Here is a 27058-nt window from a genome sequence, read left to right as displayed (position 1 = left end):
TAGTGTCTAGGATTTTGAGGTTTAATTACCTCATTTTTCTATTTTATATTATTTGTACAGTAAAGTTTTGAGGAGATAATATCATTAATTTCTAAGTTTTGCCTGTAAAGCTGAATTTCCTCTATGTATAGTCCCATTGGTGAAGTCTGTAAATGTTTTCAAATACCAGGGTAAAAGAATCAGTTTGCATTACACATTTATATTTTTTTCCATTTACCAAAATCCCCGCAAATTCTCTGCTTGCCCTTTTCTCCCCACACACCTTTTTATTTCTACATGATGTATTCTAACTGAACATTACCAAGATATTTTACTTGTAAGGAAGATAAAAGGCCCAATGGACTAGACTGACAGATTTTGGGAAGTGGAGATAACACTGGCAGTGCTCTCCTTTCATCAAATGGTGCAGTAGCCCAGACAGTCACTGAGGTTATGAGACTTGGATGCTTTGTCTCAGAGGATTTCAACCTCAGTCTCCAAGAGGAAGCTCTGAGCTCCATGCTAAGAAAACATTATGGGGGCAGAGACGAGTGGACAGGGAAGTTCTTTGTCCTTCTTGTCCTCTTTGACTTTGCAGAAATACTGAAACATCCATTACAGCAAGGACAAGAATCCAGGTGTTTATCCTCGTTCCTAGGCAGGAGAGTGAGTCTCTTTTTCTTTCTCTCTCTCTCTCTCTCTCTCAGTCTGTCTCTGTTTCTTTTCTCCACACAACTGGAAGAAAGGATTCTAGCAGCTTCCTCAAACAACCCTAACCATTAAGCTGAAATGCTCTCTGAAATGTCCTGCTAAAGGAGGTCCTGTTCCACACTGCCTGGAAGTCTTAAGTTTTATTCATTGAGCTGGAGAAGGTGAGAGAAAGGCTCAGGTCTCCTGTTAAGGGAGCTATTCTGAAAGGTGGAATTTCCAGATTTTTATCCTGCTGATAAAGAATGCTTAATTATTTGTGCAACCTGGGACAGCACCAACAGTACACATACCCACTGGCAAGGAGTTAGGCTGTCCTTACGGGAGTTAAGAGTTATGAATTCAACTGGCCAAGGAAGAAACTGAGTTAAGTCTCCTATATCCTGGGATTTGTCCTAACCTCTTCCTGCAATTGCCTAAAGCTAATCCTCATTTAGTCTTTCTTCTGTTTGAAAGAACTGAGCAAATCTGACTGAAGACGTTTGGTATAACTGAACCTCTTTTTTTCAACGCTCCTAATTGTGATGAAATTTCACCTGGCAATATAGCATACTACCATCTGCATAAATGACAGGTATGGTGTTTTTTTCTGGTAAAAATGACAGCTTGTTAGTGCATGTACTTGATCAAAGTTGCAGCTAGAATCTTAGCAAAATCATATTTGTATTTCTGTCAGCACTGCATGATTATCATAGCTGTAGAAGACCAGAGACTAATCTGTTCTGTCTCATGCAACATCAGCAAAACTACCAACTATGTTCTGATTCTGGATTTTTTTATGGTTGGTGATGAATGATGTACTGGATGAAACAGAAGGAGTACATCTGGATTATAAGATATCATGCTGAGTGCATAATGCTGACACTTTAGGAAAATCTTGACTTGTAAGCTAAACACTTTTCATATGGAAGTCAATGATAGATAATAAATAGAGCACCAGGATGTAAATCACTCATGTCATTGTTGCACTTTATGTAGTAATATAAGACAATACCAGTATTTTAAGACACAGACTTGTCATCTGCAGCTTTCATTCTAGATGATCCCTACGTGCTCTGTAGATACTGTAAATGGGACCAAATGCTGCTATTGAAATACGGGGTTACAATACAATTCTCTAAATAAAAATATGCTATAGGACACATTTTATGAGAAGGAATTCTTAAAATACCATGTAGAAAATACAAAGAAGCCAACACTTTGAGATTCTTATTGGATGCTGTACTCCATTCAGTATGCAGTGATCTCTCATACAGAGGAGAGTTACATTTGTATTTATGAGAAAGTGAGTAAGAAGCCCTTCCCTACCATTATAATAATCAATTTAATGCAGATATGCTATATATAGGATGAAAATGTCTCCTTTTAAATTCTGTGGTAACTACAAGAGGAAAAAACAGGACAAAATCTATGGGTGTGAATCCAGTACTCCAACATATTATTCACACGATGTTGATTGTTCTATAAATGGCAAAGTGATAGGAATTTTGGAAAATACTATGCATCCTTTCATCTCTTTAAATAATCACTGCTTTCACTGAGGAGAAAACTCAGACTTGAATTTGCTGGGGTCAGTCTGAGCAGTGGTTTTCCTGGATGTGGAAGAATAAAATCAGAAGTGATTAAAGATGGGAACTGAGGGGAAAATGAGGGAACTTATATTGAGCAATCCTAAAATTGTTTTCTAGTTCATTACCATTGGCATTCTAACTACCATAACAATTAGAAAAGTGCCAGCTTTGAAGTTTTTCAGTGTTTGGGGGATTTGGGAATCAAGATTTTGGTTTAGTCTCATGCAGAATAGCAAATAAGTGTATAAATAACTTCTGCTGTCAGCAGATAACTTTGACACTAGTAGGATCATTGTTTCTAAAGGGGTTATCATGCAGTTAACTCGAAAGACTGATTGGTATTTCACAGTAGCTCTCTAAATAATTTGTCTTACTACCATAGCAAGTACAAATTGTAACACTTGTGATTCATCTGTGAAACATACTGCTTGCCAGTTGTTTTACTCAAAGTGCTTTGGCAGCATGATCTGTCAGAAAGAAAGGTCAACAGCAAAATTAAAAAAACAGGGATTACACTGCAGTTGTCCACAGAGGGTAATTTACTCCAGAGACTCCATGGCTTTTTGCTTATCTTTGCATGTTCTCTGTCAGAAGGGCTAATAGACCTTGTGAAAAGTTCCCTTGTTGATGACAGATCAGGGTAAACCATTATTTGCTGCGTTAAGCCTGAGCTGGTGGGACAGCTGTGCGGGGCTCCATGGCCAAGGTGAGAGTAGCATAACCACCTACAGACAGAAAGCTATCTAGCAGTCCTTAGTGTGTCCTACTGTTATTTGAGGGTGGTTGAACCTGATTTACAGTGATTTCAACCTCAAAATATTATTTCATTTTTTATTTCTTCTTTAATTTCATAGACACTGCCCAGATCCGGTGAATTGATTGATTCCAGTTAAGAATGAACTGATACTTAGTTCCTTGAACTGTGTAAAAGGCTTGTTATTTTGCTAAACTCTAGTAATGCTAGGCCTAAAGTTCGGTGTATGCCAGTAACAGCTACCAAAAACTTTATTAAGTTCCTACCAAGTCCCTGTCAATTCATATAAGTTGGGAGATTTGGAAAAATAGGTTTAATGCTAAAAATTGAATACTGCATTTTAGTTCAACCAAAGCAAAACCAGAAACCATTTCTTAAACAGTTTGATTACTTTACTCCTTAATTTGTCTTAAAAATATACAGTGTATGAATGTGTATCTGTGCAATGAGTTGAGCAACTTGTAAAGTGAAAAAATGAGATCCAATGTGTAGAAGCTTCCATGAAAAGAAAAAAGTTTTACATTCCCACCGGTCTCTAATAGAGATGATCAGAAATTAAAAATGCTACTCAGTCACAAAGTAAACCCTCTACAACTGCATCCCCTCATACTTCCTATTTAAAGCTCCAGTTAGCTATTCCAAACCAGTACTTACCACAAAACTTTACTCTGCAAAGTAGTGTCGCAGCTCAACCACACAAACACCTTTTGTTTCACAAGTCATAATACATATCTTGTTCATGAGTGAAATTTATTCTAATAACACTCGATTTTCTTACCTGCTGACTACTTTGTTGATTAACATCCTCTCTGAAATGCAGTTTTCTTTCTAGGTCCTTTACAAGTGCAGCTTTATTTTCCCGAATAGAATCATCTGTTGCTAATGGCAGAGGCTTCAGATTTTTCTTTGTTAATCCCTGGGTTGGGCTATTAAAAGAAAATTCTGATACTAATATGCAGCAACCAGTATATATATTTTTTTTTCACCTGTGTGATATGATATGTTACGCTTCAGTTGTCTGGAGGAACCTATTATTTATTTATGTAGAAGCCAAAGCACAATATGGGATTTGATTTTTTTTGGTACTGTTTTAATGGTGCGTCCTATTCCCATGCCAGTAGGAATTAAGGACACACGTCTTAAAGAGAATAAGCATTATAATACTATAATAAGCAGCTAAGTTCCATTTATATTTATCCTGGAATAATGATGTCACAATGAATGCTAAAGAAATGTGTATAGGTGTTACCATAGGTATACAATTTGTACATTTTACTGTATCAGGCAATAATTTAAAAGTTAATACAATTTCTCATTGATCTTTATCTCACATCTTCATTGATCATTTACTCTTTCCATGAACTTTTACTGCTTTCATTTCTCTCACCCTTTTATGACACCTAACATCAACAGTTGTTTTTTTTTTTTTTTTTTTAAATTTTATTTTATAGATGTCTGCTTTATTTTAGTAAGGTTTGAAAATAGTTAAATTCTTAAATAAGACTGTTGGGAGACTGTGAGAGTGCACTGCTGAAGCACAGCAGCCACACACTACTAGAGAGGGTGCAATGTTCCAGTAGTTTACCAGGAGTTGGCATCTTAATAACAAGGGGTCTAGGTAAAAGGCATAACTAATGATTGCTGTGCAAGATATCTTCCTTTTGTTGTTCTGCAGACATAGTGATCTCTCACTGCTTTTGTAACCAGAATTATTATAATTGATAATGCCAAAAAAGGAAGCTGAAACTTCAGTAGATATTCACAGATTAGCACAGACATTGTTCAGGTTCCTTCCTGATTTTTTGTGCCCTCACTTTGACTGTCTCCCATGTGGAGATCTAGATTTGAATCTTAGCACAATGAGCTCTAGTTATGGGGGAATTCAGCTCTGGGCTGGGACCCAGGAAAGGTGAAATGAAGAAAACAATATTTAACTACTCTACCTGGTAGGCATATTGTAAGGATTTATTTGGTAATGCGTGTACAACAGTTAGAAAAAGTAAAGCACTTTGCAAGGGTTAAGTGTCATTAATGCAGAGAGAATAGTGCTTGAGCACTTGTGCACCAGCTCGGAAGGGGAGGGAGTGGATGAGTAGCTGCAGTTGATTTTTGCTTGCTGTTGCAGTGTTGTGAAAGCAGGCCGAAGGCTTGAGTGGGGTATAGTTAAAACCTTCACTGTGAACGTTATAACTTTATTATGTATGCCTGCCTGTGATGCCAGGGCCGTGAAGGACTCCAGGCATGTGCCACAGGGTGATGGCGATTATGTGGCTGTGCTGGGGAACTAGGAAGTCTGGGAGTAGGAGTGCAATAATGGTTTGAAGGCAGGATTTCTTGGCACACAGAATGGTGAATGTTATGCATACAGGGACACTTTTTTCCTGTTATAATTACAGATTGGTTGATGTAGTATCAGCAAAATAGTTAGGAGATTGTGACTTACTGATGGCTATCACTACCTTGAAGCGTACCATTGGTAAAAGGGGGAAATATTCCTTACTTTGTGCGGGATTTGGAATTCTGTGGATGAAAAGTTGTATCAATCTACTGGTGCTAGCCGTGCTAACATGGGGTTCATGCAGTACACAAAAGGGATATTAATTTCAACTCTACTAGGAAGGAAGGAACTCTTAAGGCCACAACCTTTCCAGTACATCATCATCCTTATTTGCTTGTATGGTGGTAGCCATTTTGTCACAGAAATCATGCTGGCTTTCAATTAAAATATTTATGTGCAAAACATTAACTCTCCTGAGATTTTTCTGGGGGACTTTAAATATAGAAAGTATTGCAACCAGAAAAAAAAAAACCTTTACATAAGTTATTTCTTAGATTTACCTGGACTAAGAAATAACTTACATTATGAGGTACCTTTTAAAACTTTAGTCGTTGCTTACAATAGGTAAGAATGTTTTTATAGCTCATATAGACACATGATCTTGGAGTGACTTATCCTGCAAGCTCATGAAATCTCCTATCTCACACTAGTACAGTGTTATGAATCTGTGAGCCCCCAAATTCTTGTATATATCTGTTCATAAACTCCCATTTCTCTATCTTGAATTTATCTTACCTTTGATGCATCTTACTATAGAAGCTACTATCTCTTCCTTTCTTAACTGAATGTAAAGGTTAGATGAAATGACCAGAATATATGAATAACTCGCTTTTCTATTTTACGAATGACTTGCATTTCAACAAGCTCCCCACTGAACCCTTGAGCAGAAATACATCTTAGTTTCCTTTATGAGTATTTCTTGCCCCTGCTTCTGCACATACTGTTTATGCTACTTACGTGGCTGGTGTACTTCTGGGCAGTCCCATAGCATTGGTTGATGGCACAGTAGGAAGTGAAGGAAGAACAGCACTAAGGAAAGCTACTGGATTCTGAATCCGGCCAGTTGGGGAGAGAGGAGCAGGAGTCACACTCTGCGGCTGAAACTGTTTTACACTAGATGTAGAAAGTGTTAATGGAGGCACCATAGATTCTTTAGGGCTTGGTAGAGACTGTTCACTTTTGCTTGTAAACCCTCCTGAAGACCTTGATTGGGCAGGTGAAGGATTTCCTGTGAAATTTTCCTTGTTATTTGTTCTTTGAGTTCCTTGAGGGACATTGCTGAATGTTGTAACTGAGGAGCTAGAAGAGGAGCTGGTGGGCGGTGTGGTTTGTGATGGTAGGAACTGCTTAGGTCGGGTATAGCTGAAAGCTTGTGAAGCAGAGGCTTTGCTTTGTTTGTACATAGTTGAGGTGGACTGTTGATGGAGTGAAGTAGCAGAATTCAGTAAAGCTGTATTGAATGACAACTCTCTTGTAGATGTCTGATGCACCTGCTGTTGTTCAAGCAAGACCTGGTTGTGGAGCTGTTTTAACTGGGTCTGATCACTGCATGTAAAACAAAGATGAACAAAATTGGTCATGAGCCCTGAACATGCTGGCTGACTACAATTCCATATGTGAATTGCGAGAAAAAAATTCTATGTCCTGTGATACAGTAAGAGGTAGGGGAAACTGCTGACATATACATGACATATTCTTTAACAGTATGAGAAGAGCATAATGTTAGTTTGCTACTAAAATAAACTTTTCCTTCCTCTCCCCTTCTTTGCCAGGGGCACAAAAGCTTTTTGTCTGAAAATTGTTTGACTGAAGATGATTCTTACATTTTAACACATGAAATATAAATATAAACTTTACTTGATGAAAGATATTTAATGGAAAGCATTGTCAAATTCTGCTGTATGTCACCTTTGTACCTCTCTGCTTGTGTAACTAAGAGTAGGATTTGGTTTATCGGATTTTAAATGAGCGTTTGTAAGCCAGGTTGCAGTTATTTAGCTCCTGTTAAAGTGGGTTCTGAAACCAACATTTTGGCTAATAAAGCTTTGTAATAATCCACCAAAAGAGATACTACCAATGTAGTTTAGGTGGTGTTGACATTCAGTGACAGGCAGCAGTGCATCATTCAGAGAGGACTTGCATTTCATGCAATTGTTGTTTCCTAGATGCTCTCTACTCTGTATGTCTTCAGGGCTTTTTTACTTCGCAATTAAGGAAAATTATTTTGCCTTGTCAAGCGGTTTATTTAGTTATTATGTATATGGAAATACAGCATATGGAAAACTGGCTAACTTTTCCCCTTCCAAAACCAAAAAGGACATAGAGGATATGGAAAATGATCATGTAATAAATTACCGAGTATTAAATAACTATGTTAAAAAGTGAAAAATGTAGAAGTAGAGACCAACCACAACTAGTACTGACAAACCAAATACATGAAGTCAACAGCACTTCTTTTTATTTAAAAGAATTATTGTTTCTATAATGTACTAAACAAAAATCACATTAAAGGTAGATAACAATAGCAATTTCAGGCTATCAAAAAGTAGAATGTTAGAGAGTGAGAAGTTGTGCAATCCTGATTTTGTGTCCTTCATATATATATCTGCATAATAATGCACTCCTTTTTTACAGGTTTTTTTTGGGGAAGGAGGTTGAGAGAAATTCTGCTTTATCCAAGCATTGGGCAACTTAAATACTGCTTCTGCTCCCCCCTTAAACACACTATAGCTGTGAAAGTAAATAGGACTGTGAATATAGGCTTAACAAATTAAAAAAGCCCGACTGCTCCAAGTTCTTTCTCTGCTACATGGTATGTAAGTTCTGTCTTCTCACTTGTAATGTTTATGCTATGAAATTACATCCCTGCTTAAGAGTACCAATTAATTACTTTATAAAAAGTCCTTCCTGAACCTTTAGTTCAAGCTTCTGCCTATTTAAGAAATGAAATGAAGGACTCTGCATGCTTTTTGTTAAACTAGCTTTGGGAGGTTTCAAAAATGCTGAAAAGGTATTTCTTATGAATGCAGTATGAATTCTATAAATTGTCCTCTAAGAAAACTACACTACTTCTTAAAATTTCCCCTTGAGCTCACAGTGCACTAATCATGCAGGTGCTTTTTAGTTCAAGTGGTTTCACATTATCAAACACTTCAAAGTATTTTATCTGTTTTAGGAGGAGATGACGTTTGTGAGACATGAAAGTCATGAGGCATGGCCTTTGAGACTACAGTTGCTAGCTGGTTGCTAGCCCATACTATGTATAAGACTGAATATGTCTGGTTTTGGCAAAATTGCATACTCAGAATTGAGTAAGATATATTTGAAGAACCTGCTTTTATTTTGCCTGTGTAAAAGCAGTGTTGTTCATCTTTTGTTTGCAGCAGAAAACATTGTGGGATTAAATAAAATTTCAAAGGGAAAACATTTTCCTTTTAAATTTGGAGAATACTTTTCCCAAGAGGGACGTACAGAAAAAAATATCTAGCTCTGTAGAATATGTTTTCTAAGAGTATGGTTAATTAGGCCAGCACCATGTGATACTGACTGTCTTTTTGTTGTGAGTTTTTTGCTCTAGTGCAATAGTGTCCTGGTCTATGAATACTAAATAATATCAGTGATGCTCCTGAGACTTAGGATCCCTTTTACTTACAGCTTTGGTTTAGCCAGTACTGGGGGGGGTTCCTTGGATGGCGATGTTGGCTCTGGTATTTTCATTGGCTGTCCATTCATTCTCTCTTGGAAATAGTTGGGTCTGATTTGGTTTGTAGCGCCAGGTCCATCCTCTGATGATGATTCATTTCCTTTATCATCTTCAGGCAGCTTGAAGTGCACACGGAGACCTATCTTGGAACTTGATCTGGGTTCATTGTGGTTCACAAGAACACCTTCAAGTTTAGGTTTGGGTGTTTGATTTACTACACGATGGGAAGGAGTATGTGGGGGAGGTTGATGTTCAGCAGCAATTAAGTTGATTGAGCTCATTGTGTGAAGGGTAGCAGCATTACTACTGTCTTCAGATGCTGAAATAGCAAATATCAAACTTTTGGTGATACGCAAATACCATAAATTATAGTGAAATGAAATCACAAAAGTTACAGTTGGAAAAACTCACTCTGATGTCCTTCCAGCTGTTGGACCGAGTTGTTTGACATCATTTGTTTAAAAACAAATTCCCTTAACAAAGGAATATTGTAAAGGCAGGGGAAAAAGTGACACAGTTCTAGTTTGGAAGATCCAGCAGTGGTCTTCAGCCACGTACGTCCCCTGTGAATTCCACCAGCATCTTTGAAATACAAACTTTCTTTTCAGAGAATTCTCTAACTTTTTAGTTATGAAGAACGCTGCCAGAACTTGAGCTGAATTGAAGTCAACAGTGCACTATACTTTTATGTACTGTACTTTGCTCACCTAACTGCTTAGTGCCTTGGCAGCATAAATCATGTAGGCAATATGAAAGAATCTGTTTTGAGGTTTCCTCCTTTGGGCTCTGCACCAAAGGGTTATTGAAACAGCAAACTAGACAGTCCATAGAGATTCCAAAAATGGCTGTTGCCCAAATCTTGAGGTCAGTAAGAGTTGTGTTTTTGGAAGGACTGTGTGGGATTCATTCCCTAATGTTCCTTGTCCCTTCACATTTCTAATTGGGGAAGGACACTTTGAAAAGACATAGCAATCTGTATGTTCGATAAGCAGCTTGGACTGTACAGTGCAACAGCCTGCTCTGCTTGTATTTACTAGCAAGCAAAGAACTAAAACAAACTCTTACCTTTGACAGTTAAATGAGCTATACTAGATACTGTGCCATATTTATTGCTTGCAGTACAGGTGAAACTGCCCGAATCTTCTGAAAATACTTCAGCAATAACGAGAGTACAAATTTCCTCTGCAAAGCATCAGAGCAGTATTATTACTTGAAGTGAACATGCATTGAACAAACACACAAAGCTTTGACTACCCTCAGGGACATTTCCTTAAGGTTTTCTACCTTGCTCCGTTTGATTTTAGTTTCATCAGTATTATCAATTTTGGCAGCCTTTGTGTGCAGCAGCTGTTATCAGCATTGTCTGCAGCAACTGGTACCTTCTGTGCTCCAGCATGCCCAACGAAAGTGAAGAACAGGTGTCAGCAGTGTTTGGAAAACATTACAAAATGTTTTCCTAATCACATGAAGTACAGACTTTCTCTCTGAAGAACTTAAAATTTAATTTGGAGAAATATAGTGTACTCTATACTCACAACTCACTAAAATATATGTATTTTTATCTCCTTACAGATTGAAAGATTAGTTATAATTAACTGGGAACAATTCAAGTGGAGTCACTCTGTAAGGTGAAGAAATACAAAACACATACATATAGGCTGGTATTTTCCAAAAGTACCAGTGCAGATTTGCAGATAGAGGGGATTGTGCTAATTGTGCTTATAGAAAGTTGTCTTTTCACTTCTTTGTGAAGAAGACTAATGGGCACCAAACGTGCTAGAAAAATTGTACTAGCAAAAATTAAATTCCATCTTGAAAAGTCAGTCTGGGGTTATGACATTCCTGTCTGACCACTATCTGACATGTCCAGGCAGCAGTACCAGCTAATAAATACCTATTGTGATGGGATTTTAAATCTTTCATTTGACCGGGGAGCTGGGATGGGGAGGGAAAGTAACATCTAAAGTGTATTGAAATGTGGGCTGATAGCATTTCTTCAACTAGTCAGTGACTATTTTGCTACCATTTTGCAAGAAACTTTCCTGAATCCCTACAGGATTAGTATTTTACGAGTATTTCTGTAGAAGACCATACCACACTTGAACTTGATTGTTTCATGTCATCACTGAGGAAAATCTAGTAGCAACAAAGAGATTATTTGCTAACAACTATAGGAGAATAATAGTTTATTATAGTACTAGGATTATAGAACTAGTTTAAGGCATTATAGTATCTAGTTTATAGTACTTGGATTTGCCAACCACTGCATGCATGGAAATCCAGATTCCTTCTGAATGAGCAGCAGGTGATGAGGCAGTGACAACTGCACCCAACTGATTACCCTCTAAAAACTGCTTCACATTACTCAGCAGTGATGCCACTGGACAGTAAAGGAACAGCATCGGTGGGTTCTGGTAGAAACTCCATTTATTCATTCCTAAGTCTCAGCGAGAGACATTGCAGAGAGAGGGAGTTTCTTTCAAGATATTTTTTGGGGTAAAAAACTTTTAATAGGGCAAGGAGAAGAATTACAGAAGCTTATATTCCATAAGAATTAATACTCCTTTGGTAATTTTCTGTCTTAAGAGGGGCAGTTTTATATTTTTAATAGTGAAAAGCATAACAGGGAGAGTGATCGTGTTATGGAGAAGTAACCAAAATCTATAAGGCTCCTTTGCTCAAATCATGCAGAGTAGCCTACGTTCTGCTCTGACCCTTGAAATTAGCAAATCCAGCCGCTTTATAGGATTTGCTGGTATCAGGGGTGGAACACCTGATGTGATACTCTCATATTACGCTGGTAGGGAGCAAAGGGAATGGCTGACATGGCTAAACATCTGATGCAATGTTCCTTAACTGGTAAACTAGATAAAAATAGCTCAGTCCTACATCATCTGGTGTACTTCTGAACCTCAGATATACAGGGGACCCTCATACATTAATTTTGTTAATCTTTAGCTCCTAAGGTGGTAACATTTAGGTCCTAAGTTAGAACTGGGTCAAAGCAGAATGGAAACATTATTTTCTTCAAAAGCAATGGAATTAATTAAATTCTATGTTTATGGAACAGTCTACAGTGAAATGCATCTCACTAGTAGCTATAGAACATGGGGAAAAGAAGAAATTATGTTAATTAAATTATGAAGTTTAAATAATTAATATTTTGTGAGGTTAAATCACCACATTTGTATAATTAAAAAAAAAAAGAGCATTTTGATGATCCTCACCTGGTTCAGCCATAGATCGTGGTTCTAAAGGGAAAAAGAGCAGAATTAGTAGATTGAATATACTTACTTTTGCCAATTTTTTTTTTTTTTCTTAAGCACTAACTATGAAGCTTGATCTTCTCTATATGACAGAATACTCCTTTTGATCCAATTTTCTATTTAAGGGGTGGTGGAGACAGCCAGGCCTTGTATTCAATGGTATGTCAAATCCTCTGAACAATAGGAACACTTACAAATACTTCTGAGAACTTATGAATAGGAAATAAATTCTGCAAGAAGTATTTTTTTGCAATCTTAGTACTACTTTAGTGTGTCTTGAAGACAATTTCTGAAACTATTACACACGTGAAATCAAGTTATGATAAAACATTGTTTCATTTAGGTTTGGCTTAGCGTGGTGTTTAAGGAATTTCTATTGAGTTTTAGCAATTTTAGGATTCCAGTGACTTATGTGAAAACTGCAGATGTTTTGACTACATTTGAAAATTAAAGTGGAAGTATATATTTACAACCTATCATGTATCATGTGCACACACATGTATGTGTGAGCATGCTAACATGTACATCAGGGTACTTTTGTGAATAAATAAGCAATCCACTGCCCATAAGCACTATTGTAATAGCACTTAACTAAAAGATGAGGGACTTTACGGGCAATGGAACTCTACATAAATGGTGCAAACCCAAAAACAAACAGCAAAAGTAAGGCTGAATTAGAAAAGGACATTGAAGTGGCAAAGGGATCAAAGCAGAAGGCAAAACAATTCAATAGTTTGGGGAATCTCAGACAAATACTACCTGTGAGTATGCTGTTCAATTCATCCACAGTTTTGGCTTCTGGAACCCGGATTTATTGCCATAAATACAGCTTATATAGTTCTTAGCATTGTAATAAGAAATTCAAAGTGTTGCTATGTTAGCAATTTTGTTGCTTGCCTATATTTTATTAGACACAATATTTCTACAGAAGAAACATACTTTTCTGTAGTATCCTAAAATCTGGAGAATCTTCTATCAATGTTCCTTCTCTATACCATTCAACCTTTGGGGAAGGAGCTCCTTTCACCCGACATTCAAAGACAACAAGCTGCCCCTCAGAAGCTGAAATATCCTGTAACATCTAATAGAGAAAATGAATAGACAGTCAGTAAATGTCTTATTGGTCTGGAAGTAATACTGATTTCAGTAAGATTTCATAAAGCCACTTAAATCCTTGAATGGCTTAATAAATGCATAATTCCTTTTTTTATCTTTGATAGCTAAAAAATTTAATTCTCTCTCCATACAATTAATTGACCTCTTTAGTTTCAAACATGTCACAGAACGAATTACCTTTGTAAATACAGGAGCAGCAATTATAGGTCTTCCATCCAGTCCTTGCAAATAGTTAGTGGGGCTTTGAGCCTGTAGAGAGCAAAACATCACATGATGATGTTTAGGTGTACAGAGGATATTTTTCCATATACAGGAGAAACATGCTCTTGGAGTGACACAAAAGAGGTTTTGGTAGGTGAAGTCCAAAGCAAAATATTTAACGCAGTGAATAAAAGTTGCTCTGTTGTAGACAACTGGTAGTGATCTTCCTGAATGGGTTACCGCCTGAGTAACAAAAATGCTGTTACTGCCTTATTGCCTTATTGAGTTAATCATGGCAAGGAAAACTTCACTGCGGTGTATTATAACATCTGTCATTAATACTTCACTAAGGCAAATCTACGTAGGCTGCTTGGTGGTAGTGTCCTTTTAAAAATTCTTAGGTACAAAGTATTTATGGATGTTAATAAGGAAAAGTTAAGTCAAGTCATGTGTGTGACTGCTACCGTAATTCTCCTCTTTTGCCAAAACCGAAAAATTTACAGAGGTGGAATATCACCCTATTGATCCTACTGAGTGAAATCAGAATGAAATTATTCTTCTCCTGGAAAACTTCCTTATATAACTTGATTAATAGAGCTTTTCATTTTAGTGAAATAGAAGCTGCCCCAGAACAGCAGAATTAGTGATTCGGTATCTCAGGAAACAGCCAAATTTTATAGATGGTGTCTTATATGCCAACAAGATTAAAAGTGGTAATTTTTGAGATAACTATCACTCTTGACTTAGGCAACCTCTGTCAAAATGGCAAAATGTCGCAAAGGCTTAGTTCCGTTCTCATTGTAGTCAAAAGTAAATATGCATTATTTCACCTATTCAGTATCTGTTTGTTGGTTACCACCTAATTCTAGGCTGTAAACATTGAAAAGGCAGTGTAAAGCGAATTTCTCATTAACTTTTCAGTTTTATTTTTAAGTAAATACGGCTCTTCTTTCCTATTAGGTAAGAATTCACAGTTACGAATATTCTGATAGTTTGCAACAAAAAGGACTCGAAATGCATGCTAACTTTAATTAGAAACTCTTTGATATGAATATTAAAATGTTATGTGGTAAATAAGCATATCTAGGTACAAAGTAAACATAGTAGTGAAATGATTTAGCTTAAAATAAGTTTCACTGAAAGAAAATGATTTCAGGTGAGTTCTGTAGAAAGGGAGAGGAAAAAGTTACAGGCTGCCGCTATTGAAAGTGAATGAGTCAGTCTGCAATGTGAAGAGGCCAGTGAGTTGACTTACACATCCAAGTGCCCTTCATGGCATGCAGTCTCTGACCTGCTGGAGCGCAGACAGATTCCTGCCGCTGGTTGAGCTAGCAGCAGCTGCTCCTTCTGCTCAGTGCCGCAGAGATGCCTGTAACCTGGGGATGAAAGGTTCCCTTCCCTTTGCCAGGTGCTAAAGGTTAGCTAGTAGGCAGGACATCCCTTCTGTGTATGCAACTACTGTATGGCTGTAAGGTTCAAAGCTGGAGTTCAACAGCAAAGCAAAAACTAGAAAATTTGGGGGTTCTGAGTCACAAACTGTAGAAGAAACACGTTTTTAAGAGCTTGCTTTTGGTCCTTGAAATTCACCATATCATCTCCCCTACCTGATTAACTGGTGTTGACACAGGCTGGACAGGTACAGACACAGGCTGAACCATGGCAGATGGTGCCTTGGAGGTTTCTTGATGCTTGGTTGCAGTTCTGACAGCAGGAGATGCTGCATTCAAGGAGGTGTCAGCTGGCTTTGGTTTGCTGTGAAATATTAACCAAAAACAAGTTCTCTAATTGGAAGCTAGAGCTATGTGTGTGTGCCTTAGTTATGTCTGTCCCAGTTACATGTCAACCCCAGTCTCACTTCTGGGATTGAATTCCAATTGATCTAAACTGATACATACTCCTAGGTAAACTGCATTTTATAAGAATCAGGCTGCATATCTTGCCACTCTAATCTCTCATACTTAGTTCAGTTACATCAAATGTAATAAATGGCCTGCATTAACCCAACTGTGGCTTGAAAGCTGCTGTTACCAGCTCTGAGCAGCATGAGAGAGCAATGCTAGTTTCCAGAGGACAATGCTAGTTTCTCTTGCACTGCTCCCTGAGCTTGTATGAAGATTTGGGCCTATAAGATCATGAAAATACCATGGTCTGCTTGGATACAGATTCAATAATTTACTGCTGAAAAATAAAAAAAGAGGTATGCTTTCTGACCAACATATCATGCAATTTTGGTAGTGTACAGGTTGGCATCTCTTCACTTCTTCTAGGTTGTTTCTATATGGAAGTAAAAAAGTTGACCCTGTTTATTTTTATTGCTAAGTAAAATAATGCAGACAATGAAGAGGTGGTCTTTTTATTCAGTTTGAGGCATGCACTGGCTGCTCAGGAATGTACCACAAGTCCCCCCAGGAAAGCCAGCCTTTAGACCAGAGGAAGCCTTACTTAGAATGAACGTGCAGTTGTTGTGATCACTGATTTCTCTTTTGAAATTGTGAACTTTTTTTTGCACCTTTTCTCACATTAATTCCCTTTAATTACAGGTGTTCAGACTCATGTGATGACAGCTGGAAGCTAAGCAAAAATAAAGACACTCTGATTATACCCAAACCTGATTTTTCATAATTCTGTCATTTGAGGACATCCCGCTACGATGTCAGAGCAGCATTCTTTTTTTCCTAAGAAATACAGAATGCAATACATTACTTCACAATTTAATGAGGTAAGCAATTTAGAGATGCCAACAAGTGATCAGGATCGTGGTCAACCCTACGTTAACACCTAATGAGATGAATAAGAAAAAATGTTATCCCTGAGACATTTGGAAAAATCTGAGCTACAACTATGAAAAACTTAGCAATTCGTCCCCAAACCTTTGAGATCTTCTTGATCTTAAGTTTTATATTAAATCCTTACATTTATCAAAGTCCATAAACCAGTCCAATCTGGAGTATTTTATGACTTTGAAGTAAAAATCACCTAAGACAGGATTTGCTGTCAGCCTGAGGTCTTCAGTCAAACACACTGCAGTGTTTCGTATTTGCATTTCAAAGAAAATGACATTTGTAATGAGTATAACCCTCCTTGATAAATAATGGAAAAAACCCAAGGTGCGTAAGTCTATCTGATTAAAATTTCCTCTTTATAAAGCACTGGTTCCTTTTGGGGTTGAATTAATTTTGAACAAAGGAGTTCAAAATAAAAGACTGATTATTTTAGTTTTCAACCAGTCTGACTCCCTTTCCAGTTAACAGAAGGACTTTGATTCTGAAAGACTATAGATTTTAACAGCATTGGATCAGGTTCTAAATGCACAGGGAATGGGTTTCATTTAGGAAAAATAAAATTATTTCCCAGGTTTTAGATTACATCTGACACCTTTTCTTTCTTTTTATAATTAAGTAGTCTTTTATACCCATCATTACAGTTTACTCTAGTTGTTATTTATTAATTTCCTTCTTATATATATATAATCCACGTATAGCCATCTTCTGCCAAAAACTTCATGACATACCATATTTTCATGTGAGAAATTTTACTACACTGTTTTTCCAAGTCAGATGCTTAAACCAGCATTTAAATTTGGTCTAGTCAAATGGCATCTGTTTTAGTAAATTAATTTTAGTAGTTTAATCTTTAAGGTAACATATTTCTTCTTATGTTTATATTTAATATTAAAGTTTCAATTCTTAAGCTAAAGTTGAAGACACACAAGCAAAGGTGTATTTGTTCCATACTATTTGTAAAGCAAACAAACAAACACGCAAACAACACCCAAACAATCCAAACAAATCCCAAACAAAAGCCTAATGTATTGGAAGTTGCAAAATATTAATGGAAACCGAAATGTCTACACTTGGGGTTTTTTTTAACTGTAAGAAATATGGAAGGTGAAATTGATTTTAAACTTACTGATCCATTTCGTCTTTGACGATTTCACCTTCAGAGTCAGAAGAAGAGACTCCTATGAAAAAGAAAAAAACCAATCACTTAGCGAGGGGTTTTTGGAGAAGTTTATCTATGAATGATACAACCCTTTATTCAGATTTCCTCTTGAGCATTCTAAGGATATATATTATAAAGCTATGCCAAAACAAAAGATCACATTGCAGTGGAAATGAACCAACGTTGCATACTGTGTAAGATGCGGAACTGCTATTGACATAAGGCAGATTTGGGATGAGGTGCAACTGAAATGAGGAGAACAGGATCCAAGAGTGACTGTATACCTGGGTCTTCCTCAGGTTCTCTTTAAAATGCCACTAAGATGATTTAGTGTGTAATTGCTGTTGTGAATTAAGTAAGAGCTTTTTTTCCTCAGACATCTGATACTACCAGTTAAAAAAAAAAAAAAAGGGAAAAAAAAGAGAGAGACCTGGAATCATAGCTATTATTCTTAAACTGGTGCCTTGTAGCACAGTTTGGCGAAGACTCTAGCTCAGTTTACTAACAGCTGTCTTACTGAGACATTTTACACTTCTGATTCAGCCTTCACTGCATTTGGAATTTGCATTTTCTCTTCAGTTCCTGCCAGCGAGCATCTCCATCAGCCATGGCTTCCATCCAACATCCACTGAGTTAGGTAAAAGCAGGCCTTGGCCCCAGTCTTGAGAACTAGTAAATCCCTGCCAAGCACAGACATCTCCCATTAATGTCAGGGGCAGTGCAGATACTAAAAAAGGATTTGTCCTTTCACTGTCAGATTAGAGATGTGAAAGAAGAATAACAGTAGAGCAAAATTAACTTTGTATTAAATAGGGTAGGTGCTTTGATTTGTGAATGGTCCCACTGTTGTCAGTGATGGTACTCACAGTATATTTCTCTGCCTGAGAAATGGAAAAAATACAAAAGGAAAAAAAAGGAATCTGTGTGTTTATTTTAAATTTGTAATCCTGCTAGCACAATGATGGATGCAATCTAAAACCTTACACAAAAAAGTGTTAAAAAGAAATATAATAAATAGACCTCTCTTAAGCCAAGTAGGATATATTAAAAAGCATAAGGAGAAAGAAGAGACACCTAAATCTACAGATATATATTCTGTTTTATTTACAGCATCTATTGTGCAAGTAAAATATCAAATTGCTGGCATATTTATTTTGGTTATAAGGTCCCAATAACGGGTTAGGATGAAGCTATCCTATATTCAATTTGTAATAATGACTGTAGGGAAGAGGGATTAATAATAATTAAACACAAAGTTTAGGTTCTTATATTTCTGTAGAGTAACCACAGACAAAAAATACAAGGTGGCATCAGAATCTGAATATTTCTAGACTTCTATCTTGCAGTGAGATATATAAAATCTCTGGGAAGCAACACAATAAAATTATATGTAAAGGGCAGTCACTTGTCTGAAGGGTATTTTACAGAGAGATAATAAATATGTTAATAATGACGACAAGTGTTGACTCCCTGCTATGTATTTTTTGTGACAAATCTATTACACAGTTAACATACAAAATACATAATTGTATCTTAATGCTGTATGACCAATTTCAATAACCAATTTCTGCAACAGTTCTAACATTACCTTCTATGTAAATCTCTGCAGAAGTGGAGTCTGTTCCATAGATGTTTGAAGCAAAGCACGAGTAACGTCCTGTATCCTCCTCAAAAGCTTCAACAATAACCAATGAGTGTTGATCACCTGTCTGGATAATTTGAATGTCTGGTGAGTTTTCAAGCTCCTTCCCTTCACAGTACCACCTGCAAGGCAAAAAATATTCTTTATCAATGCAAACAACTTGACAACTAGAATGACAATGTTGGAAGTCTTTCTGCTGATAAAATGGGTGGGTTTTAGCCTGAAGATTCTGACAGAGTACTGCAGACAAGTGTTGAATCAACAGTCATAGGAATAAAATATTTATGATTTTCATAATATTCAATTACAGCAAATAATAGAGCTCCTTTCTTTGCAGTGTTTAAACTTACTAACAAACTAGTTTATGTAAGTGACTCTAGCACATATTTGTCTTGATATACAGATTTCAACAGTAGAGTAGAAGAGCTCTGAATTTGGAATGCTATCAATCCAGCTCTGAATTTCTCTTGAGGTACATTCAGGTCGGTGTTGTGGCTTAAACTGTAGCAAAAAAACCCCAAACCCTAAGTAAACAAATTTCCCTCAAACTTGTGATTCCAAAGTTCATGTTGATTCAGAATGTGACTGAAATTTACTATAATGTTACTCTTTGTTTTGTCACATATTTAAGACAATCTGCTTTTTATAAAAGATGGCAGAAGTGTACCACAAGGAAAGAGAAGTGACCTATTACAATATAGAGGCACTTCCTTACAGGGACATGGCCAGTGAGACAGCTGGACCTTGAATTCTTTTCCGCATCATATTGCTGGGTTTCTCTTTTAAACCCAGCTACACATCCAAGAATATATTGGGCCCTTTAAAGACTTCACATTCTCATCTAAGGCATTCCTAAGTCCCTCAGTGTTCAGAAGGGTTGTTGCAGTAGAAAATGCAGGAATCCACATTAATGGCAGTAACCATCAGCTTAACCTGAGAGCTAGTAGGAGGGGAGAGCAGGCCTGATTGCTATTGCTTGTTAATTGGGAAAAGACAGAACAGAAAGAAAAAGCAGGTGTGTTTGCAGAGCCAGATTCAAATTTAATAAGACAACCTAGGTTTTACAGAGAAGGTGTAGTACTATATATAGGATCCAGAGTTAAATGTTTGGGATAATACTCAGAAATACCTGTATTTTTAGATAACTAGCTAAATTTGAAAAGCCAAACTAAGGTGTATTCATCTTCACTGCAACTTTTCTCATAAATATAGATAGATATAAAACTCCACAGAAATATTTGTATTTTCTGTTTACTGGTGCTTTCTTAACTAGGTATGGTTGATTAATGTGTCTTGTGCATGTGTGGGTGGGGGCTGTCATATTGATAACATTTTTTATTCAATTGATTTTTTTTAAATGAATAATTGTTTCATCCATCTTTATATGGTAACTTGGTAAAAGTACCTGCTAACTTCATACATACATATGCTATGTATACATACATATATGTATGTATACAAATGCTATGAAAGCAATGGCAAATGTATTTACTATTATATATTACAGCATAAGATTAGTTGTGGGAAAGATAAGGATAGGTTTTTGAGTAATTGTAATAATTCATATTTCCTGGCTCATACTATAAGGTACTTTGAGACATTTCCATCTCAGATAATTTAGAAAAACATTAATCAATAAATTTGTTTACCCATTCCATTGTATTCACCTCTTGGAAGCACAACTTTTTACAAGTTTGTGCTACAAATTGAGCATAAAGAAAACCCCAAATTAATACCTTGAAAAAAACCCAAAACCTATAAGACAGTCCATACTGTACATGGAAAACCAGAATTTAATAGAAGTATAATGTAGAATTGAAAAAGGAGCCTCAAAGGGACTATGAGGTATGAAGGAGGACAGATCTGGAACTTAAATGCTGATTACATAGCTAAGAAGTAAACCATGCACTATTTGTGCACCATCAGTCCTAGCCATCCAACATGGCTTTCTTAAAGTAGACAGGGTATTCCCCAGTCCACTTCGAGCTGCACATTAGTGTAATCTGTAGCTGTACAGTTAACTGACTTGAATGTACAGCTTGGAAAGCGTACAGGTCTGCCTTTTATGGAGGGAAGCTCCTTCACTGTGGAATGAATCATACCGCTTAACACAATTTCCCCTTTTGGAAAGGCAAACCTTTGTAGCTAGGGAGCTAGAACTTAAAAGTCTTGGTTCGTGTCTACATCTGCTTGCTTGTCCTCTTTTACAAGCCCCCATTCTAACAAGAATTGAAAATGGGTCTAAGAAAATTAGTTATGAATTTAACATTTCCAATTGCAATGGACAGTCATGTAGTAAATATCATCATGTTAAAAGAGGATGCCAGTAGAGTGTAAAATGTCCCAGCTCTCTTCCTTGACATTTCACAGCTGAAGTACAGCTTTGCTTCACTAAAGTACATCCACATCCTTCGTGCAGGGTTTTACCAAGGAGAAATTGGCACTGCTTTATGCAGAGAACTTTAACCAAGTTACTCATTTCTCTTACATTTGAGCCTTAGGGCTCTGCTAGACAAACTCCTGCAGATCTGGCAGCAGTACTTTAAGATGTTAGAATCCTGATGCAGACTTCTTTGCTGGAGGTTTCTCGCTCTGAAGCAAGGGTGGCAGGTTCAAATGTGTTCCCAGGCCCAGATGCCCCAGTTCTGGTCTAATGAAAATGGGTTTGTGCCAGGACACTACACATGTGAATCTAGGATAACTGAACCATACAAATTCTCCTATATATCACTTTTGGTAAATGTTAATAACCATAAAAGAAGGGACTGGGCTGTCAGGAGGCTACAGCTGTATCTTAAATTGCCACAGGTGTTTGCTTGAACTCAATGTAAGCCACAATGTTAAGGGAGTATTCCTCTGTCCCTCTGAAGTTCGACATAGTTCATTTGCTAGGTTTTCTACCGATCTGGTGGGCAAAATGAGATGCTCCAAGGTACTTCCTGTCAGTGGACAATCTGCCTAGGACACCACTTTACCCCAGGATAGCTTTCAGCAGCCATTCATGCTACTTCTCAAACCTCAGTGGAACTTGTTTAAGGTGCTTCACAATACAGTGTAAACAGTGTTGTGGATATTAACCAAACCCATACAATGTGGAGCACCTTTGAAAATTTAAGAGACAGCTGTCATCATACAAAAGGGAGTAATAACATCAGCACATATCCTAGGTTGCCAGGTAAAAAGATAAATAACTTATTGGGTGTTCTGGCTCAGACTACAAGTCCACCTAACCCAGCATGCTGTCTTGACAGTGGCCAAAAGCAGACACTTACGAAGAGTATAAGAACAGAGCGAGTATATACATATATATGTATGTATGTTCATATATTTCTCCAGAGTATCTAACCATTCTCTTTATCTTTTTTATCTTTTTATCTTTATCTTTTATCTTTATCGTTTATCTACCATTCTCTTCATCTTTTTTAGAAGGCGTGAAACAGCACTTAAAAATAGTTTTAAAAAGGCAAAATCACTGGTCTTAAAATGATTATTTACAAACTACCTCTCTTAAAGGATTTCACTATCACAGTACCATTATCATTATTTTTTAGTAGTTAGATTGCATGGTTCTTTACTAACATTTAGTTTGCAAATCCTGCTTTTTATTTGTGTCATCTTTATTTTGAGAGAATTGGTTTACACTTCCATTCAAAATACATTTCCTTTAAAAATAATGATATTTCTAGCTTCTTCTGATTGAGCTGTAGTGTTCACATTCCACCATAGTCCTTCAGATCCTCTATTACAAACCTCTTCAAACAGAAGGAAAAACTACATCTATTTTAGACTTTGCCCATAACGACTTGCCCAAATCTGGTATTTTCCCCAGTAATAATTACATACAGTGGGGTTTTTTTGACTGGCTCCCCAGAAGTGCATGTTACATTTGCTTTTCTGTTCAGTGATGTCCTTATAAACATGTAGATACAGACACCGTAGCTAGTAGTGGGGTCCTTGGTATCCAGAACACAAACATCTAGTGCCTGGGATAAAGGAACAACTCTACCACGAGTAAGTAGAGGAAACATTTAGCAGTCCCAAGGGAAAAAAGTATGGTAATGTGCATTACAGGGTTGATTGAAAAGGTTCTTTGAAATTGATTAGTGCTGTTTTTAAGTTCCAGACCAGGAAATTATACAGGATTCCTCTGATCCTGAATGGGGAATTTTTTTTATTCTCTCTACAATATGGTTTATTCCTCTGTTGTTTTCAAGATTTGCAATTGGTGATAATTGACAATGGTCACATTTTCAGGAGAGAAGACCTAAGGTTCATGCACAGTTGTATGACTACAAGCACAAATTGGGTATATGAATGCGTAAGTTGCCTTTTAGGTGTGTAATTCATGTAGGCAACTGTGTACTTTGGGAGCTGACTCATGGCACTTACTCATGTCTTTTTATATACCTACCTCATGCCTCTTCCTTATAATGTAGTCTTGTTTTAGCATGTTAGCTTTAGCAGATATGAAAAACTATTAAAGAGAATACCCATGTTCTAGAATTTGATTTCATTTTCAGCAGCATCTTTTCAGAACATTAAAATAATTTATGTAGTACAGTGATACTATATTTTTGTGCCCACTCAAATGTGGCTCCTCACTGCTTTATGTGACACATAAAGCAAAACACATTACACAGAATGCTGCGATATAATCACCCGTAAGATATAAGAACTCTTTGTGTTCCTACTGATCAGCTTTTCCAATTAACCTGTTGTGTTTCTGTAGAGATAAGTCTGTATTGCATGCCTTTGTGAGGCACAATTCTAATTGCCTATAAGCAAAATTAAATACACCATGTAAGCTATTTCTTCCGGTTATTGTAGTAGTATGTGAGTAGTATATTCCTTTAGTAAACTCAAGCAGACAATGGAGCAGGATTGAGTTAATTTTTTCTTTGCAGTTATTTTTCCTTTGACTAGTCCAAAATTTGCAGCATAAGTGATTTAAAACTTCAGGAATAAACTTCTGTTTCAAACCTGTGTTTAGTTCTCCTATGTGGTGTGTTCTTTAGTCACTATTTCCACCATAATGTTAAAGTATTTTGAGATTAATCCAAGAAAAAGAGCGTGCTACATATATGTTATCTCTTCGCAGTGCTTATAAATGAAAAACAATTCTCTCTTGTGAAATTAAGCTTTACGTAAATCTTTGGTATGGCCATATCTACTCCTTGCTTATTAACATTTTATTTTATTCTTACCACCAAAATGTTGTACGTGGTAGCAATGAAATGTCAGTTCCAAGGGGAGTTCTGACATTGAGATACGTGGCATGACTGAAGTGGCAATACCCTCTGTCACTGACATTTCATTCCTGCCATGAATTGTAATGATAGCTTCATCATACAAGGCAGGTTCACATTAAGCACAAGCAGTGTTATCCGCTGTGCCAAACTCATCCTAGGTCTTAATCCATTGACTTGATTGGAGTTGCATGTAAGAGAAGTTTGGCTCTCTGGGCTTTGAGCACCAAAACAGATAAATGTTTTCATTTGGCAGCCAGGAAAAAAAAATCTTAATCAATCTTAAGTGACTTCAGTCTCTAAAAATCTGTGATTAGTTGCAGATCTAGTCTCCTTAAATGAAGCAGCACTAAAATGTACTTTTTAAGCTTTGTATGCCTATGTTAAAGAATGTTTTCACGGAAACCTAATGACATACAGCCTGTTTTTAGAACATCAAATCCTCATGACAGTTCCAGGATAGCTGTGTATGCCAAACCATGCAATGTGATTCATAAGTAAAATTAACCTAGGAGTGATGTGCCAAACAGTTTGGAAAAATGTAGGCACCTCTGAACTTGAGGGAGTAAGGAGTGCTCTCCTCACGGAGAGGAGTGAATGTCACACCTATCATTACTCATACAGAAACAGAGCTGTAGAAGGAAGCATGAGAAGGAGGTCATCAAAACCTTTAACGCTTTGCAAATACACTACACAATTCTCTTAAATGCTTATTTCTGACCTGCAGTATAGTCAGAGTAAAGTAATCAATCAATAATTGTAGTAGTGCTCTTTAATTGTGAACTAATGTTTGAGCTAGCTAGAGGCCCATATACTATAGTATCAATCTTTGTTCGTCTCTTCTATGTCACTGCATTCAGCTGATGATACTGAAAAATGGGTAACGTTTCACTGAAACTTCTTTCTAGATAGGTAGGCTTAACGAGCTTCCTCTAACATGTGGGCTTGTTACATTAAGGCTGAGTTATCTTAAAAAGCGGTTGGACAGGTCTATCTGTATTCAGCCAAGCAGGATTTAGCTTTCCATATACTGATACTTCAAACCAGTTCCCAGTTTCTTCTCTTGCTCCACCATCCAATTTTCTGTCCCTCAGTGAGCCCTCATATACACCAGATAGTTACCTACCAAGCCTGCAAATTATACTGCTTTATCACTGCCAATGATATTTTGACCCTGATCCATCATGAATGTCATTTACACCATTTTTCACATCATCAGTTTTGTTTTGTACTGTCTTGCTTTCAAACGTGGTATCTGTCCATCATATTTTCCAGTCCTTTCCATTCCTGTGATCAGCTTCTTTCTAAATCTCCTGTCTCTAATTTCTCTCTTATAATCCCCATTACATCAGTTTAACCATCTGATTGCTCCTAGTGTTGACTGAGAAACTACATTACAGAGCTTGTTGAATCTTGTTCTTGTTTCACAATGCTCTGGGTTCCCACAGTACCACTTCTACATTGTAAGTGTATATATTATAAGCATTATAAGTAACTTGGGATTCCTTTCTGTGGTTAGGAAGTGCATTTTAAGTCAAAGGACACAGGCAAGCATGCATTAGCACACGTGTGTCTAAAGGATGCTTGTTTACTGAGCGTGGTCATTCAGCTAAGTTGAAGGAAGAAGAAATCATGCCTTAAAGTGAGTCAGCATTAAGCTTTCTTTCATCAGTCGCTACCTTGCCAGTTAGTCCTTTCCTGGGACTACTGATTTTGTATCTCTCTTGCTTATCTATTAGAATTCTTCTCTCCTTGCCCAGCTCCACAGATACTGAACTAACTCACCACAAACCGCGGAAAACTGTTACCCTCAAAGCAAGACAGTTGCCAGTTCTAAGCCCAGTTCTGGACACAGTTCCACAACTATGGCCGACAAGATGCTTCCTTCACTATTTTGGAAGCTTTGCACAGCAGATCAAAGACAAACACTATTTTTAGTGAAAAAACCTGCATTCTCATGGTCCCCATGGTTAATGGAACACGTACCCCAAAGTACATTATGTTTTCTGTTTTCCTTTTGCTGTAGCAGTGACTAAAAAGGCCATGATTACTGGAAGCATATGAATATTTATCACTCAGGCAAGTGAATTTTTTTATACCCTTTCTTAGTGTTACTCCTACACATTGGTGGAGTTGAAAGAATCTTGGATGAACAGGACAAAATGTTTGTTAACAAACAATTATGATCAGGAAACTCTGTTCAAGCAGCTAACATTCCCAGGTTTCTCCTTAATACAGCACGTACATACACACACACACACACACAAAAACACAGGGGGAGAGAGAGTTAAAACTTACCCCTTGTGATTTATCTTTCATTAGCTTAAATTGTGAAACTGAAAGCTGAGCCTGATCTTTTTCTTGAGCTTGACTGCTTGGGACTGATTTTCCCTGTGGGACTTCTTTCTCCCTGTCCCTACTTCCCTTGGCCTTGGGGCATTGGCGTGTGAGTTTTGGACTTCTGTGTTAGCTCCTCTAAGACTCTGATCTGGCTACAAGCATGAGTCAGTAAACCAAGTGTGCATTTCTGTTTGGAGCAGTGTATTACCATTGGAAAAGTCTGATGGATGCTTATTCTCTAACACTGTAATA

General features: G+C 37.1%; 1 protein-coding gene across 3 annotated transcripts in view; it reads right to left on the bottom strand.

The window, feature by feature from the left end:
- Nucleotides 1-27058, bottom strand: part of MYPN (myopalladin) — a 77814-nt gene that overhangs the window by 22655 nt on the left and 28101 nt on the right. For all 3 annotated transcript variants that reach the window (XM_076339379.1, XM_076339377.1, XM_076339378.1), the window contains exons 3-12: nucleotides 19167-19342; nucleotides 17546-17597; nucleotides 15241-15388; nucleotides 13613-13684; nucleotides 13259-13400; nucleotides 12281-12304; nucleotides 10119-10235; nucleotides 9003-9372; nucleotides 6308-6895; nucleotides 3791-3938 (exon numbers count right to left, since the gene is read on the bottom strand). In XM_076339379.1, coding sequence (XP_076195494.1) covers nucleotides 3791-3938; nucleotides 6308-6895; nucleotides 9003-9372; nucleotides 10119-10235; nucleotides 12281-12304; nucleotides 13259-13400; nucleotides 13613-13684; nucleotides 15241-15388; nucleotides 17546-17597; nucleotides 19167-19342 — 1837 coding nt within the window. The remainder of the gene's footprint in view (nucleotides 1-3790; nucleotides 3939-6307; nucleotides 6896-9002; nucleotides 9373-10118; nucleotides 10236-12280; nucleotides 12305-13258; nucleotides 13401-13612; nucleotides 13685-15240; nucleotides 15389-17545; nucleotides 17598-19166; nucleotides 19343-27058) is intronic.

The sequence above is a fragment of the Aptenodytes patagonicus genome, chromosome 5 (genome assembly GCF_965638725.1).
Source record: "Aptenodytes patagonicus chromosome 5, bAptPat1.pri.cur, whole genome shotgun sequence".
NCBI lineage: Eukaryota > Metazoa > Chordata > Aves > Sphenisciformes > Spheniscidae > Aptenodytes > Aptenodytes patagonicus.
The sequence above is the reverse complement of the archived record's forward strand: the minus strand, read 5'-3'. Positions and strand labels throughout refer to the sequence as shown.